The sequence below is a fragment of the Thermobia domestica genome, chromosome 13, assembly GCF_964235325.1.
Source record: "Thermobia domestica chromosome 13, izTheDome1.hap1.1, whole genome shotgun sequence".
Taxonomy (NCBI): domain Eukaryota; kingdom Metazoa; phylum Arthropoda; class Insecta; order Zygentoma; family Lepismatidae; genus Thermobia; species Thermobia domestica.
In genome coordinates, this window is record NC_137466.1 from 132,209,097 (window position 1) to 132,227,489 (window position 18,393).

The 18,393-nt window shown below is 36.1% G+C and overlaps 1 protein-coding gene across 4 annotated transcripts in view; it reads right to left on the minus strand.

Moving 5' to 3' along the window:
• LOC145668513 (uncharacterized) overlaps positions 1 to 18,393 on the minus strand; it is a 46,183-nt gene that overhangs the window by 24,153 nt on the left and 3,637 nt on the right. For all 4 annotated transcript variants that reach the window (XM_081736482.1, XM_081736483.1, XM_081736485.1 and 1 more), the window contains exon 2: positions 6,176 to 6,740. In XM_081736482.1, coding sequence (XP_081592608.1) covers positions 6,176 to 6,740 — 565 coding nt within the window. The remainder of the gene's footprint in view (positions 1 to 6,175; positions 6,741 to 18,393) is intronic.

Sequence of the window (18,393 nt, forward strand, 5' to 3'; positions counted from 1 at the left end):
GCAGCAAAAGCCATCAAGGTTCTACTCCCAAGTATGCTGCATATCACCTGTCTGGCTCACTTACACTACCTAGAATTGCAGAGGAAGACGTTTTCATTTTCCTGACGTTGATCTCGTGTCAACTGTGAAAACGGTATTTCTGGAAGCTCCCTCGCGAACCAGAGCTTTTCGTGAATTAGCCGCTGAACTTCCGCTCCTACCACAGCTTATCTTAAGGACATGGGGTCATGGATTATAGCTGTTCTCTATTATGCTAAGAAATTCGAATACATCAAAGAATCATTGCCACTTGTGATGGTGATATGTCTTTAATGAAGACTGATCAAAGTTTGCTTAAAAAGAATTTCTTGAAAAAGGAACTAGCTTTCATCGCAACAAATTCTGTAAAGTTGCCAGACGCCATTACCAAGCTTGCTTTAAAAATAAATAAATAAATAAATAAATAAATAATAATAATAATCCAGTTCTGTGAAAATCTTCAATGTTGCTGCTGTACAGTGAACTGTGTGTTGTACAGGGTGACAGGTGCGCACATTCGGCAAAGTGTGATCGTATTATAAATGCTAACAGAATGAAGCAACAAAAAGTAAAGGAGTAAGGCAAGGATGTGCACTTTTACCTCTCCTGTTCAACCTGCCCTTCAATTTTGTCATTTTACCTGCCATTTTCAGCTTTTTATTTCGCAATTTTGCGAGCATTATTGAGCTTTTTATGTTGCCCTTTATTCCAGGCACTAGTTGTAACATCTGTCACAAATTGTTACTATTCTCATATATCTATTACCAATAAACTTTAATCTCCACAAATATTTGTTGTGAACATACAAAGAAACGAAAATTTCACACACTATATAATTTGCCATGTGCGAAAATTCATCTTCGATAATTCAATTTATTCAAAGGGATACAATTCATTTTCCTTCTCAAACGTTTGATTTTGTATCACAAACGTATGTGTAAGAAACCATTGTGACACACTGCATTTGCACCACTCTATATATATATATATATATAATTTTACATTACGGTCAGCAATATACTTAACATCAGACGTACTCAGTACACCAGACGTATTGATTTTCGCAGTACAGTACTGTTTTTCAAGGAACTGTCCTGTGTAGTTGCGAAGACGCCTAAAAAATCGAGAAATGTTCTTCTTTTTCAAAGTCTCCTACGAAATGTCCTGGGTTAACTTATTTGCAATATGTTAATGTTTCATTCTTTATAACAACATTTTGAATCACAGGCACTTTTTCCCAGAATAATAAACTGCTGTGTTTTAACCCACTCCTCAAAAGATTAGGGAAGGAGAACAATCAACAAACCATTGTTTTGTAATACATTGTTTTTACTGAAAAGGGCTTGTTGAGATATCGGTAATGTAGGAAAGGTTTCTTTTTCAACTTACGATAGTGATGCTAACTAAGTTAGAAGTCATAACAAGGGCATGCGTATTGCCAAGGCAGTAAGTTAAACTATCATATACTATTATATTTGTGTACTACGCTTCGCTTGTCAGAATCTGGTCACCCTAATTTAACATCTAATCAAAATTAACAGCAACAGACTCCTGATTCAGGATTTGTCTTTTCTCTTACACAAAAATGTACTCAATGAATTTTCAAGATACCACTACTTTTGGTGTGAGAGGCTTGATAATAGCTTGACTATTTGACTATAGTACAGCCTTACAATTAAAAAAGCGAAACTGTCACATATTTCCCCACTAGCATTTCAATGTAAACTGTGCAATATTCAGTATCTACATAATTTACAGTCATACCTTTTCTTCTGAAAAAAATAATTCTACACCTGAATTTTTTTTAATTACCTATTGCACAACTACGACCATCTGGAGTTATTCCTTTATTTACACCAGCTGTAATATTTATTTCATAACGTATATTACTCCAATTTCTTAAAAAAAAAAAAAAAAAAAACCTTCATCGCTATTTACAATAATTTCTACCTACTTAAGTGCGATAACACACTTCGGTCCGACACAAACCGAACAATCTTTAGCAAACCTACTACTTTCGTGTAAAAGTGAAATCTATTCGTAGGAGTATATTTTCCCTCTCCTTCCGCTTAGTCTTCACCACTGTTAATGGGCTTGAGAAGTATCTGACATCCTACTCTTGTAGTGAATTTTTAAATGCAATCGAAAATTTAAAAAAATAAAAAACTTTACTGGTCATGATAAAAACCTTAATTAATAATAAACAAACTGAATATTCTCTTAAAGCATTTTCTTTAAAGAAACTAAATTAGTTAGAAATTTAAAGGAAGTTTCTATTATATTTCATTTCACATTTTGATTAACACTGATATTAACTGTAAAAATGCACCTACAATTTCCATATACATATTACATAAATGGCTAAAAATAATAACGGTATAGGTGCAGAAATTTGGTTTCCGAGGAGAACTAGTTTGTTTGTCGATTCCGCAAATTACTGAAGAAAAGTGCTATGATAAACAACTACAATATATTTCTAGCAAGTAACAATATGTTACCTAGATCTCTTTACCACAATAACTTTGTGTAGCTGCATCTATGAACTTACCTCAATTTCAACCAAAATGTTATTTATACCGTTATGGTTTCCTTCAAATATCAATTCAAATTAAAACAATAAAATACTCTGTCACATCTTGTCGCTCTGGTAAATATATGTAAGTTTTACTTCTTCAATATAAATTTTACCGAGAAGTTATCTCATGTTCATCTTTGCATGAAGCGTAAAATACGCCCTGACAAACATATTCGTTTGTAGTCACAGCAATTAAAATTATCCTCACACTAGATTGTTATATATATATATATATATAGACCACTAATCTTAATATGCCCTTGTAACCTTTAAGCTAGTACACAAATATATATATATATATTAAAAATTACCTCTTATCCAAATAGTGTATGTACTATTTACAGCACTATAAAAACATTAAGAAAAAAATAAATATGACTCTTCACTAACCTCTCCCCCACTTCTCTGAATTTTAGTGAATAGCTTACAGACAATGAATAACACCAAAAATTTAAATAATGAGCCACGTAGTATCTGCAAAATACTTTTACATATACTATAATAATAGTTTTCAAGATTTTTCGAATAGTGTATAAATTTTAGTGCCCAACAGCTATGACGTCATAAAATGTGCACCCACATTTTTGGTTCCTACTTTATTGAAGCGAGATTCTACAATTCGAGTCGACTGAAGTTTGTTTGTGTTTTCGTCTATCTGTTCCACGATAATCCTCGTAAAACTTATCCGATTTTAACCAGACTTAAGATGTACCTTCCTCCCACCTCCTGAAATAATTTCTTGGCAGTTGCAATCCCTTAAGTATACGGGGGTAAAAAATCCATTCAGTGTTGCAATTTTACACATGTACATGAGAGACAATTTTCCATTATAAGCCACGTAAACAATTCTCGATTATGACAAAACTTAATGTATATCTTATTTAAAGCATTGGGAATATCCCCACAGCTTAAGGTTAAAATCTGCCAAGAATAAAGATGTGAATTAACCTCCCCTCCCCATTTCAAAAATTCCACGATATTTTCGTTAATATGTCGTACATTTTTAAGGTTTCCAAATCATATCTTGTAGAGATTTAAACCACTAAGGTATAAAGTACTGGATTTATCCTTGTGTCTTCCCCGTCTCCGATTCTATTTAGGTTAAATGATAAATTTCTCAAAATTTATCCGGTTTTGATATAGTATAATACACATTTTCATAGGCTTTTCCGTAATACCTAGTCCTTGGGATTAAAATCAATCAAGAACGAAAGATGAATTCAGTCCCCTCATATAGAATGGATTAGCCCCACCACATCCCTAACATGAATTTAAAAAGTATGTTCCGTGATAATTCTCGTTATAACTGTTCGATTTTGATGTAATATGTTGTAGATTTTCTTTACATTTTCACAATCGCTCACTCTCCAGTGAGTTGAAATCAGTGAAGAATAATGTAGTTGTATTACCCCACACCCTGCCCCCGTTTTCAGTTCAAACGATACAATGTTGTGTATCTTCTTTCACTTTTCCGTAATCCCCTGTGCTTGGGATTATAATCAGTTAAAAATAAGCAGTGACTACTGCCCCCTAATGTGGTACGGATTACTCCCACCCTCAGATTTAAAACACTACGATCCAACATACTTCATAAAAATATTAGATTTTCATGAAACATGTCATATACAGGTATGTTGAGAACAAGAGAACGAAAGAACGTTTTCAGATTTAGAAAGAAATGTTCCATGATAACTTTTCATGAATATTATTCGATTTTAACACATGACGTACAAGATCCACACCAAAAGTAAGTGTCGTTTTGTTCTAATGTTCACATTTTTTGTGATTTCAGGAAGGCAATTGCAGTGTCGGAGACCTCCATCCTTCGTCTCTAAGCAGTGCGTGTCTGATACTGCCCAGAGACATGAAATTTTCAGTTGAAGAGCAACGGATGGACGTCTCAGACGTTGTGCAGGCCGTATTCATCGCCAATTGGAGGGTGTGTGTGATGATAGCGTTCTTGCAGAAAATGTTAGTTAAGTGGGTGAGTGAGTTCAAAGCAGGGCGAAGAAGTGTCACAAATGAGCAGAGATCTGAATGTCCAAACACAGCAACAACTGACTCCATTGCCGATGTTGAAAATTTTATCAGGGAAGATAGACGTGTCACCATGCAGGAGATCTGTGAGACACTGGGGCTAACAGTGGGAAAAGTAAAATGAAAACTACAAACGGACTAGATTTTAGGAAAGCTCCTGCTCGCTAGGTTCCACGGATGCTGAATGACGATCAAAAAGAGGTAAGGATTTGATCGTGTTTCAAATTTTACACACTTCAAAAGAGAGGGATGCTATTTCTTGGAAAGTATTGTGGCAATGGATGGATCATAGATTCCATTATTCAACTCAGAAATAAAAGACAATCGATGCAATGGAAACACATTCACCACTACCTTTAAAAATTTCGTCATGTGGAATCCAATGAGAAGGTGCTGTATGCTATCTTCTGGGATTCCCAGGGAGTGATATTGTCCCACCCTATTCCGCAAGGTCATACAATTACAAGTGAGTATTTGCGTGCACTTTTCGATACAGAATTTTTGTAAAAATTGACAGAAACGACCACAAATGGCAAATGGAAATTTCATACTTCACATGGGCAATGCACCGCTGTACCGAGCTAATGTTATGACCTCATTCTTGGGTAACCACGGTATTTAACTTGTCATACCAACCCTACTCACCAGATTTAATCCCGAGTGACTTCTGGTTATTCCCAAACCTCGAAGATTCTCTTCGTGGACGCCATTTTGCCACTAGATCATCTACGGGAAATGCAATTTTCCAGTATCTGAAACATACCCCAAAGACGACTATGCCACGTGCTACACAAAATGGACGGAGCGATGACAACTGTGTATCAATAAAGAGGGAGAGTTTGTTGGGAAATAGACACAGGTTAGTTCCTTGTACTTCCTTCTCTAGTTAGTGTTTATTGAGGTTTTCACATAATTCCCACTTACGTAACTGAAGTCAGATATCACGATTCACTCTACCTCTTCCCATGAGATTTAAATAAAAATTCTATGATAACTTTCCTTTAATATTTTTTTTTTTTTTGAAAGTTTACACTCGTTTTAATTGCTTGCAGTTGAATTTAGCCAGTGAACACATCCTTTCCAATTTTTTGTAACACGTTTTCTTGAATGTTTATTAAACACAATCAGATTGTTATAAATTTAGATTTGATTTGGAGTTTAGCGTCCTTTCCAGCAGCGAGGCTATATGAAACGTGTTCCCTACAGCTTAACGTGGGTTCAGAACAATATAAGCCAGGAATCGAACCCGAGTCTCCTAAGGTACGTACTCTAACCACTCAGCCTCGAGGCAGTTCAAGATTCCCATATAACATTGTGCGTGTGTTGTCAGAGATTACCTGCTCCTATAGTTTGGAGTTGAAATTAATGATAGGAAGGATTGCTCGCTTCAACAATGCACAGTATCACTACTTTATTGCTCGTTATCTTACAAGTTATTCCCTAAAATTTACAAAAGTGGGAGGGGGTAACTTTAATGAAGAGCCTTCACGAATTAAAGTAAAAACATATAAAACTTGGAACATTTACTCAAACAAAAGAATTCACCTTTGAGTTTCAATCTCTTTTGCAATTTACGACGATCAAAGTTCAATTCTGCTGGAAGCACCGAATTATGATTAACTTCTCCTTTCTGATTTTTTTCACCCCTTGAGTTCTGCTGCTGGCCTCTATCACTGCTTGTACCTCTTCTTGTAGTACTTGCATCGGAGGATTCTGACGTCAACCGTCTACGTTTCTTTACTGCAGGTTGACTGATATTGTCTCTCTTCCGCTTTGCATTATTTACTTGGATTTTGGACGTGATCACAGCCCCATGTCGTTCAGGAGATTGGTCTTTCTCTTTCGGGGAATGGTATGAGCCTGGAGAGGAAACTGCAGATGAACTAGAGACCGTTGTAGTAATGGTGAGTGTACTTGTGCTTGTGGTGGTTGTAGCAGTTGTGAAAGTGGAACTGTCATTCGAAGAGGGTGGTGGAACAGTCACCACAGAGACTGCAGGAGATACAGGGCAGGGAGGAGGAGCCACCGACGAGCCTGATCCGCCTTCTGCTCCTTCACGTTGTTTCTGCAGAGTGACTCGCCGGTCCATACGCTCCAATCTTTGCTTCAGCTGAAAACAGGGAACCGAAAATTAGACACACAAATACGGTTCAATCGTTTATTTTTATGCAAAAATGTATTATTCCTTCTTCCGTGTTGCGTAGATCTGATTTCTTTTCCTGATATATTCTTGGCGTGGACATCGTCGAAAGAATAAAATTCCTTCGAATAAATCTTAGGTTTCTACTCTTGAATCATACAGACAAGTACATTTTGTCTTTGTATTGAACCTAAAATTGTACTAGAAGCACAATGACCATGTTTGTAGTGGCGGTTTAGTAATATTTTTTTCACTATTTCAACAAATTTATATTCTACACAATGTTAAGTTCAACAAAGAAAAGATGTACTTAATCCGTGTAAATAATAATAATAATGATAACGTAGTACACAAGAATAATTTCGTTCCTCCGACAATGCCCACATCACGAAAAGTTGTCGAAATATATCACAAAAAGACTTAATCTACGCAATAATAATAATAATAATAATAATAATAATAATAATAATAATAATAATAATAATAATAATAATACTGTTATATCAATAGCTTAATGAATAATAAGTCACTTAACTTTTCAAGTTTTTCCTTCTGATCTAGTGAATCTGGTTAATTTTAATTCTATGGAAGCCCTAATAAAATAAAATTTACCGGGTGTTAAGATAATACACCGACACACTGGAAGAGGTAATAGTACAAATGAAATTAAGCAAAATGTATCTAATAAACATGAGTCGAAAACAACACTGTCTTCACATCAGAAGCGTTGACTAAGCGGTGAAGGTGCTGATATAATGCCTAACGAGCGTGTACAAATATCGCTGTTGAATCAAAACATTAGCGTCGTACCCATCAAATACAATGATGTACAAATGGCAGCCGCACAATCGGATCCCTACAAACTGATGAAGAATCCAGATATGTATTCCCCATCTGCGGGATCCCCATATTCCACCCCGCCACCATCGATTACGCTCGATGTATGGGTACCGGCATAGACCATTGCTTAACACCGCCGTTTCCACTGCAGCACACTTCATTGCAGCTGTAACAGGGGTATACTATCCCCTGTCCTGCTTGTTGGCTTTCCAGAGGCAATTTACTGTGGGAACCCGACTTGCGTGATTAAAGATGCCGTTTGAGGAGACAAAAAGCACAGTACTCCATGGGACCAGTATCTGGACTCTTAATGGAAATATCCTACCAGCTGCAGCTGCCATGCGTCAATAGGTCAACGATGTTTTGGCCATGTGACTTGCACCTTTGTCCTGGTGGAGGTCTACACATGAGTGTCGCTGCCAAACAATGCTGATATCTGTTCAGTATAAACTGGAAAAATATTACATATTTGGAAATAAGCAGCATTGATTTTGACATTGATGAAGAAAGCAAAGCCAATGACAACAATAAAATCTTACGAGACACTTTCTTTGCATTGACATACCAAGTTACATTAGCGTTTGGCATGACCACTTCTGTAGTCGATGGCCCGAAAGTTTCCAGTCACTTAGGTAAATCCACATTTCGTCCACTTTCACAACAAATTTTCAGCGGTCATCAGGTAGCGCTTGTACAGCCTTCTGCTCCCCCTTTTTTTCTCCACGATACGCACAAATGCACAGTCTCGCAGACAGTTTGCAGCCTCAATTTGTGATGGATAGCGCGATTCATTGTAGATTGGGCCACATGTAATCGTTTCACCATAGCAGGCTGTGCTAATGGGTTTTCACAGGCCGTCATATCCCAAAATTGCTTTATTATAGGTCTTAGGTTGTGGAAGAGGCTGCTGTGTATGATGTTTAATTGTAACACTAACCGTAACCCATCCTATCATAGAGCCATTAGTCCGACACTTCTATGAGAAAAATACAAAAAATTGAATGCAGAAGAGCCATGACGTACCATTGTTTTTCGGCGCTATTTTCCCCACACATGATCTTAGCTGTTACAAACAGCTGAAAGAATGATACAGTGTGCACATAGTTTTGTTCTTTCGTAAAACCCAGTTTGACAACACACAGAACTCTATGTGAGTTTTTCTGATGGAAACGGATCGGTCTTTGTATTGGTAGGTTAGCGTTTTAATCTGTGTGAGTCAATAAGTTAAGATATTTTAAAAAGCTAACTTTCAGATTAAGTTCGGTGTCAATCAACACTGTTTTCTCTTTACCGAATGCAAGATTAAATCAAGCACATTCCTGAAACAAGTTTAAAGTACTGAAATGAAATCTTTGAGTTTCACGTCCCACGATTATGCCGGCTAGGCTAAAGGACACGATGATGATAAGAAATGAATGAAATGGTGGAATGAAGAAAGTGGGAGGAAACGGGAGAACTTGAGGAAACCCACGCACACAGTGATTGTCTACCAAAGTTCACTTGATGAGAGCAGGGTTTGAACCAGAGACCCCATGCACCAGAGGTGAACGGTCTACCACTAAGCTACCGCGGCCCCAAAAGTTAGAGTATTTAATTTTGGTCAATTTTTGAAAAGGAAAGTCTCTTTCCTTAAGTATTATTTCACTCCCTATTCATAAAATAACACAGCTGAACCTACTGAGAGCAATGGGCTGTCAGAATTTCCCGTTTGTCTGAATTCCAGTGTAATGGCGAATACGAAAATACAAGTGGAAGATAATCATTGGAAGTGTAACAATATAGAAAGAATACTTGTCTCAAGTCAATATTTAAGCGAAAATCTAATGTACAACATATTATAACAAAATGTAGATATTAGAATATTTGTTCCTCGGATACGAGCTTTAAAGTTAGATTTCATATTAAAACAAGCAGTATGCATTATGGTTAGAGGTATGTGTGGTCTTCATTATTACATATATTTGCGAATATATTTTAGCCCCTGTGCGGATGGTAGATAAAAATGTGGATATTCGTGAAAAGACAAGAATTATAATGTTCATTCTTCTAAACACTATTAATTATTTAGTCTTATAATAAATTATAATTGCCCTTTCGCAACAAATAACCACTAGAATAAAATTTAGTTTTGTTAATTATTTTATATTCTGTTTTTTCAACCCTAATCTATATGAAGCGATAATCTGATTTTATGGCAGTTTGTGTGAGGTGCCTTATTCCTCCTTCTGGGTCTTTTATCTTCATTCTGCGTGTGGGTTCTGAGCAGACACTTATGTATTGTGGATTCGATACAAACAAAAAGGATTTGTTCTAAAATTAATTGAAAGGTATGGTATTACCATCTTGACAATTTGTTGTTCGAATTTCAGTTTCGTATTTTTATTCGCATGAATTTAATTTAGTGTAGATGACATACAATGGGAAGAGATAGCAGTAAAAGTTAAGCTTAAACTTTATTGATACTATTACATCATAGGATTTAGGAACCTATAACGGAGATATTTACAATTGTTATAGTAGGAACTATTTTTGAAATTATAATTGTCAGAGGAAACAAAATTTTATATATATATATATATATATATATATTTGTTATCTCATTACCTGCGGTTGTGGATAGACAAATTGGGGAAGCGAATGTGATTTTTTTTTTAATCCGTGCAGACCTCTAATTATCACTTAATAAGGATAACTTATAAAATTTCAGGTGCAGAACGAACATTTTAATAGGTAAATTTTAGAAAAACTACTGTATGCATTCTTTTCAGTGCTAACACAATTGCGTTAGCATGAAATCTCGGAAATGCAGTTTCCCTTTTAATAGCAGAAGTACCGTAAACAAAAGCTTCTTGATGTCTCGTTAGTCAACTGATATATTCGTTTTCTGGAAATTAAAATGCGTTGAGGCAGGTAAGTGATTTTAAAGAAAAACTGACACATTGCACATTATATTTTATAACGTTACGAATAATCCTGGATATAAAAGATAGAAGCTACTATGAAATAAGTTTCTGTATATGACTAAGTCATAACATCTGAGCTGGTAGGGATAAACTGGACGAAGAGGTGAAACGAGGAAATCTTAAGTATTATGCATTTTGGTCGTTTAAAACATATGGAACCTTTCCATAAGTAAATGGGGGCGCGGTGGCTCAGTGGTAGAGCGTTCATTTCCAGTGCTTGGGGTCCCTGGTTTGATCCCAGCTCGCATCGTTTGGACCTTGTGGTAGACAAACACCATGCTCATGGGTTTGTCCAAGTCTATTGAATTCTTTATTATTAAAGAAGCTTTCATTATTCGTTTTTCTTTTTTCAACTGCCGAGAAATGCTGCACGTAAAATGATAACATGACTGATCAATTGACTATGTGGCATGAACTTTAAACTGCACCATGCTATGAAGTCTGGAAATCAGTGGTTGTTGTAGTGAGACTGTGGCAAACATTGCGGGGACATTATGCTACAATCCATTTGGAGATAGCCCAAAGTTCATATTTGAAGCTTATGATAAAAGGATCGGCCATTGACGGAAGTGATCATTGATCCACATTCCGAACAGAGAACCTAGCGTTGCAAATGTTTACTTACCATCCACGTCTATCACTATGTCAGGCTGCTAATGAAATCAAACTGTCAAATACAATATGTAGTATTAAAGAATGAATATTTCGCTGTGGAAACCACGCAAGAATGTGATTAAAAGTAAAAACGACATTTAAAAAAAAAAAAAAAAAAAAAAAAATTAGCTAATTCCAACTCATGGAACAAGCAATCAAAGGACAATTATAAAAGAACATCAAGTAACCCCTTCTACATCAACTGTCAGCGATTTCATTTCAGAAATATAATTAAAACACAAATGTCTCACTATTGAAATGACACTTTCATAACATATGCAAATGAAAATAAAGAAATACACAACACGGAGATATTTTAAAAAATGAAAAAAGCACAACTTAAGCATCACCAATCAACATAAACAAATTGCATACACATCATTAACCAATCTGAACTTATAATACAACAATCAACATGAATATGGTAAAAGCAAACAATATAATTACACAACACGTACCAAGACTACAGAACTTTACTGTTAAAAAACAAAACAAAAAACTTCAGTTCTGTTTCCCAGAGATACTGACGAAGGTGGCAGCAATTGCCGAAACAATTTAAAGAAATGATATGACACATATAACTTGACGAAATTATAACAATTTACTGCGTACAAGTGTACTTGAATTGTGCTAAATCGTTTTAAGCATTCCCTGTCACTTTCATCTGTAGCTCTGGGAAACAAACATGCACTTCTTCAACTCCGCAGCAGATCTACTGACGAAGACGACAGAGGTTGCTGAAACAGTTTAGTTCAAATAAAGATAACAGTACGAAGGAAGTAATTGTTTTCTACAAATTACAAATGTGTGTCAAATCTTATCTTCAAACCGTGATACTCAAATAGTTTAGGTACTTGAAATGGCAACTCTCTACACACACACACACACACACACACCTGAACTTAATAACAACATAAATACTATTGCATAGTTGATAAATATAGGATTACCATATAATGATTTTAAAAAAATCTCAAACGCTTTTAGACACTGTATTCTATCAGCACATAAAAGTAATCACAGTACTTACATGTAATGTGTAATGCGTAAAATCAACTCCTAATGACTTAAAACTCATTCATCGACCTTCCAACATAATGTTGCTAACTACGAACTACAATAATTTACTTTGTGACCCACCGGGAAATGAGGAACCCTTCGGCAACAAAACTACACACAAAGTACAAAGCATTAAGGCGCCGAAGGCAGGATTTATCTCCACTCAATGTGTGACTTTAAAATACCTTACGAAGTATATTTCGAGTGAAGGCAAACGAATAGCTCACAGGAATAGGGCGCCCACCGGAGGAGGAGAATGATATTTACTTTCAATACGATTAAAATACCGTTCAAAATCATATAAAATTTCGAGGATTTTATTTTGTAAGTAAAGATGCTTCTTCACGGTGATCACATGGTTGGTTGGTTGCCTAAAGTTTAGCGTCTGTTTTCACCAACGAGACGTGGACTTACAGCTTACGGTGGAATTCGAACCACCAACGTAATGAGTTCGAATTTCAAGGCTCTCCCACTGGGAATCGAACCCGGACCCAAAGGCCCGCGCGCGCCAGTCACAGGATTAGCAGGGAGAGTTGATGGATTACATGGTTATGACGATTACATTATGTCATTTCATCTTTGTTATTTTACTTGTGGCACCTGGGTATCGTACATGTTACTCATTCTGGGTTAAGTTCCGCAGATGGTAGGAAAAATATTATATCTCTATACGACGTATAGGAAGGTAACCAACGGAAATACTATAGGGTGAGTAATAAGGAAATAAGAAAAAATTTAATGTTGAACTAATGTGCTTCGTAAAGCTATCGTGGATGTGTAAGCGATACAGTAAACGATAAAGCATTGCTCGCTGCAATAGGAAAGAGAAGTAGATAGCAAATGTAAATCGGAACTACTTGTCCAACTTGCTGGTGGAGCAATTATGGTGCAGATATATTTTACGCATGTGAAACATGTCTATTTCAAAACTTTTCAACCGTTCACAATAAAGACGTTAGAAAAGAACGTTGGTTAAACATCGCGATATGCCAACACTGCGAAATCACTGATGAACCAGATACTATGTTTCATTGAAGCCTACGCCCCGAAACTCTCGACCTTGAACATTAGTAGTGGACCAAAAGTACCACATAACTGTGTCACGCATGTAGTATGATTGTACTCCTAGTTGGAAACACTGAAAGAACGACAGGGAAGTAGCATGAAATCCATAACGATAATAGTTTACATCCGTTTTCTGATATCAATGTGTAACGGAACATTATATGTAATACCAGTGAATACGCAATTCATTGAATCTAACACCTCGCCGCACAGTATCATCATAGTGACATAAAGGTAAGAAAACACCTGTATAATTCCTGTGAATGTATGGTTGTCATTCGTGAACAGAATGGCGTTGGAAACAACTATAAAGTTAGAAGTAATACAATATAAAGGCATACGTATTTAATAAAAACTAAACACAAGATGAAAATTATGACTACTGTAGAAGAAAAACTTAAACGAAGGTAAATATAGAGAAGTTCCCGGTAAGATTAACTAATATAACCACTCTTTGTAAAGCAATGTTGGGCAAATTTCAATTGAATTAACATTTAACAATTAATTGGTAAATTTAATTGTTAATTGCGATTGGCCATTAATAAATGAGAATCAATTGCAATTAATCAATCGATTGAAAGTAATTGCAATTGAATTCAGTCATTAAATTGCAACTTAAATTAATTGATAAACTGCAATTGATTTTCACTGACTAATTTTCAACACAGTAGTTCAGAGATGACGTAGGTCAATGAAAACTTTAGCTACGACCAACTGACCCACCACCCATCATGATCCACGACCCACTGATCCACCACCGACCATGAACCACTCTCATCCACTGTGACCCACCAAAACCCATCGTCATCAACTCTGACCCATCATTCACGACCTCTTCTCTATTGATTAAAGAGTTTACACTTGTAATAAAATTATCACTCGTCACTCACTATGAAATTATCACTCATCGGAGTTTGAATATCAACGATCAATCGCTCAAGCACAGCTCTATTACAATAACGGTGGATCTGACCTTTACGAATAAAATGGTAAAGCGTTTGTCATGGGACGATGAATTCAATTATATAGATAATTATTATAATTATCATAAATAATTATTTCCTTGTTGAATTACAGATACTTTTCAGTGGAAAAAAGAATAAAATTTGAGTCCCAAATTAAGGTGAAGTAGACCAACGTAAAGGAAAAAAGTATAAAATTTTCCATATAATTAAGCGTACCGTACAAACACTTACTTACCAAAAGTGAACGGTGGAAACTGGAATAATTTTCATTGCATCGAAATCTGAACCATGTTATAAACCTGTGAGCTGCTGGTGGGCAGGTGTCAAGAAAAATAAGACTGCAGAATGTATTGATTTGATTTGAATTGAATTCTAGTTTAGCGTCCCTTTCAGCAGCACGGCTATATGAGATGTGGACCTACTTATTAACGTGGAATTAGAACCACGTGAGCTGCCGCCAAGAATCGAACCAGGGTCTCCCACGCCAAAAGCGCATACGCTAACTGCTTGGCTACAAGGGAGGTGTGAAGAGTGTATTAATATAGACGAAAAAACATGATGTGACATCATATTATCTGATGGCTCCGTTTTCTTAATCTGAACAACCATTTTGCTATCGTTTTACAATACGGTTGCACGTATTTATAAAATTTACAGGAATGGTTGGACTAGAGTTAAGCATCCTGCTCAGCAGCGAGACTGTATGTCACTTGGACTTGCTCAAGCGATCCGAACTACATGACTTCACACTGGTAATCGAACCTTAGTCTAGTAAAATTTACTGGAAAATACGCAATAATCCCCTGATTAACACCGTGTGATTTGTATAAATATGTGGAGATCTTACCTATGAGATACATAATTACAGCTAAGGGAGGAAAATGGAAGGTGTTAAAAAAGGAATCCTCTTTCAAGAAACTAATATGAACAGTGTGCGAGATAAGTATGGGTAGAGTGCCTGAAGACTGTACCGTGTCAATAGTGAAATTTTGATTGAATGAAAGGGTGCGAACAGGAGCGTCGATTGTGAGGTCTTTCGCACCCTTCTGTGACAAGTGGAATTTTGAATAATGGTTGTGCAAATTATTATTATTATTATTATTAAAAAAAAAAAAAAAAAAAAAAAAAGCCGTTTCATTAAATTCTACAAGTATATTTAAAGCCAGATTCCTATTTAAAATATTATTTAAGCATTTATAATGTTTTATCGTACACACAAAAATACTGAATTTCCTTGTGGGGCGGAGCGGACTCACATCTGGCTCAGGTTCCTGATTCGATACCAGCCTCGCCAAGTGGGCTTCATGGTAGACACACATCATGTACATGGGTTTTTACGGAGTTCTCCCCTTTACTTCCACTCTCGTCACGTCACCATTATCATCTATCTCATCATTACAGTTTCGCATAGCCTTGATGCATAGCTGAGAGGATTTTAAAAAAAAAAAAAGTCATATGGGATTCCCTTGTACGCATTCTACTCCAAGTAGCAAGATAAAAACCCAGTCCGTAGTACGTGATAACTGCATCAAAAAATTGAGTGGACCACCAACTTCGTCCGGCCCTGAACAGCAATAAATAAAATCTGAATCTGATGCTTGCAGTATCCACCTAGTACCTTATATGAGTTTTTCGTACTTATCATGCTTATGGCATATGTTCACAAGCATATTATAAACCTATATACGCTATTAGTATGTTGCATCCTTGTGAAAGTGCACATGAGTTTTCTTACGGTGTTTGCGTCGAACTTTACCGAAGAAACGACCGTGTTTCTACAGCCATAACGAATAAATCTTCCTACAGTAAATCTACACCGAGGAGTGCAACGGAACCCATAAAAAAACGATTACTACAGGAACTAAGACTAGATTTTGTGGAAAAGTCAGTGTGTATATATAAGCATTTCATATACATATTCATATTATTATTCTGTACCCGATTTTTTCCCTTTCATTATAAGTCGTCATTAAATAGCAATTCTTATTTGTGTGTAGTGTGCTGAAAATAATCGCAAACGAATTGTTAAACAGATATGGTTAAAGAAATCTAGTGATGTCAGTGAATTCGGGGTTCATAATCTTCATGGAATCTACATAAGCAGAGAACAATGACATAGGAGCTCCAGCCTGCAAAAAGTAACAAGTGGTTGGGCGAACAAAACTCCAGAGCGAGCCGAAATATCAGCATCAACATAAAGGAACGGATCACGGGTGTAAAGGTATGCATTGTCATTTTATTAATTTACACTACATCCCATAGCATCCATCAATAAATATTTTAAGAATGTGTTGCAAAAGAATACAGCAGTTATCTATAGTATCATATGTAAATTAGACCTACCTAAAAATTTCCACTGTGGATAGATCTATATTTAATTTCGTAGAATTTAAATTTTTCTCTAATTTTCCATTCGTCAGAGCATGCCTGTGAGTACATTCAATTGTTTAAGAGTCGGCTACTTAGTTTTCTTAAGTCTGATCTTACTTTTCAGATACGAAATCACGTACAACTTTGCAATGTTAAATTTACGTGGCTCATCCATTTTGATTTCTGCATCAAAATCAGAAGTCCCTCAGTATTAATACTGATCTTATCGCCTACTACGTCATTCAATGACATTATTAATACTTACCGGCTACAGAATGCGTAAACTGTCATTATGTATGTTTGTACAGCCACCTTTTTAATGTATCTGCCAACTTATATGGCATTATAACGATTTCTCGTGAAAAAGGCATGCACCAAACTCTGCTACGTAGCTACTATCCAAACTATCACTGCATATATTTCGGTCTTTGACTGGTCCAAGCTGCATGTCTCACACAGGCGCGTTAGTAATGGCGGGTGTGGGATAGAGATGCAAGGGCTCAGAAGTTTTTTTTCTTTTTTTATTTAAAAAAACTATTTTTTTTTCTGCTTCGCTTTTTTCCTTGGGAAATTTTGGTCTTTTTTCAAAATTCTGCTTTAAATTGATAGAGAAGACTTTGTTTTGCTTCTCTATAGCACAAAAACTCATTTAATTAGTTGTCGATGCAGATAATATAAAACCTCGAAAATATACCATAAATTTCGGGGTTGTTAAAAAAGGGTACTTTCCCGAATTTTCTATTCATTTACCAAATATGTTTTGTCACCACCTATCAGGTGCTTCGGACCTACAAGACCGATCAAGTCCCAAATTCTGTAATGCACTGACTGTTGCTTAAGGTTGTTTAGAATCGGAAAAGTACCGAATTATCTGTAGCGTTTGGTTTCCAAGGCTCTAGAATATATATAACCACAATGACAATTCGTCCAGTGCTGAAGGTTTCTGAATTTTTAACAAGAGGAATTCAACATATCATTACGGAACTCTCCCCCCCCCCTCTCAAAAACTCTGTAGAGAGCCATTTCTCGTGTCTACTTAAGGATATGAACTAGAGTAGAAGTTCTAAAGCTGGCAAACTGATACGTACACCCAAGGTTACCAAATACATCTTAAACTTCACAGAGTGAACTCAACAATGACACTCTCCAGATGGTATCCTTACGCAAACATAAAAAAAATCAACATCGACTACTTTTAACAAAATAGGTACAAACTCAAAGATAACTGTCGCAGATGGTGGATATGAAATATAAAATTTACGGAGAAAAGAACCGATTCAGATTAAATGTCAGCATGAGAGTTACAAAAATGGTAATAAAGGTCATCAACGTCGGGTGAATAATTAAGGTAAATTCTGGACTAGGCCTACATGAGTTCGTGCATTGATGCGATATCAGGTAAACAGGCAATAGAGCATAATATGGCAATGTTTCAAACCCACTGTCTTTTCAACTAACCTGGGATGTGTATGCTGCAGTAGGAGGGAAATACAGAAATGTAGAGTGAAAACTAATAAGAGGGGGTAGCATCAGAACCAAATGTGGTAAAATAGGACAAAATTATGGGTGTTATTCCATTTTATGGGAGCCTAAAATCTGTAAAATCCACGGAAGAAATATATTATTACTTGATTTCACAATAGGATCGTACAAGTAATCAATATATATCGGGATTTCACCTCTTACACGCACGCGGAATGCAAGTGT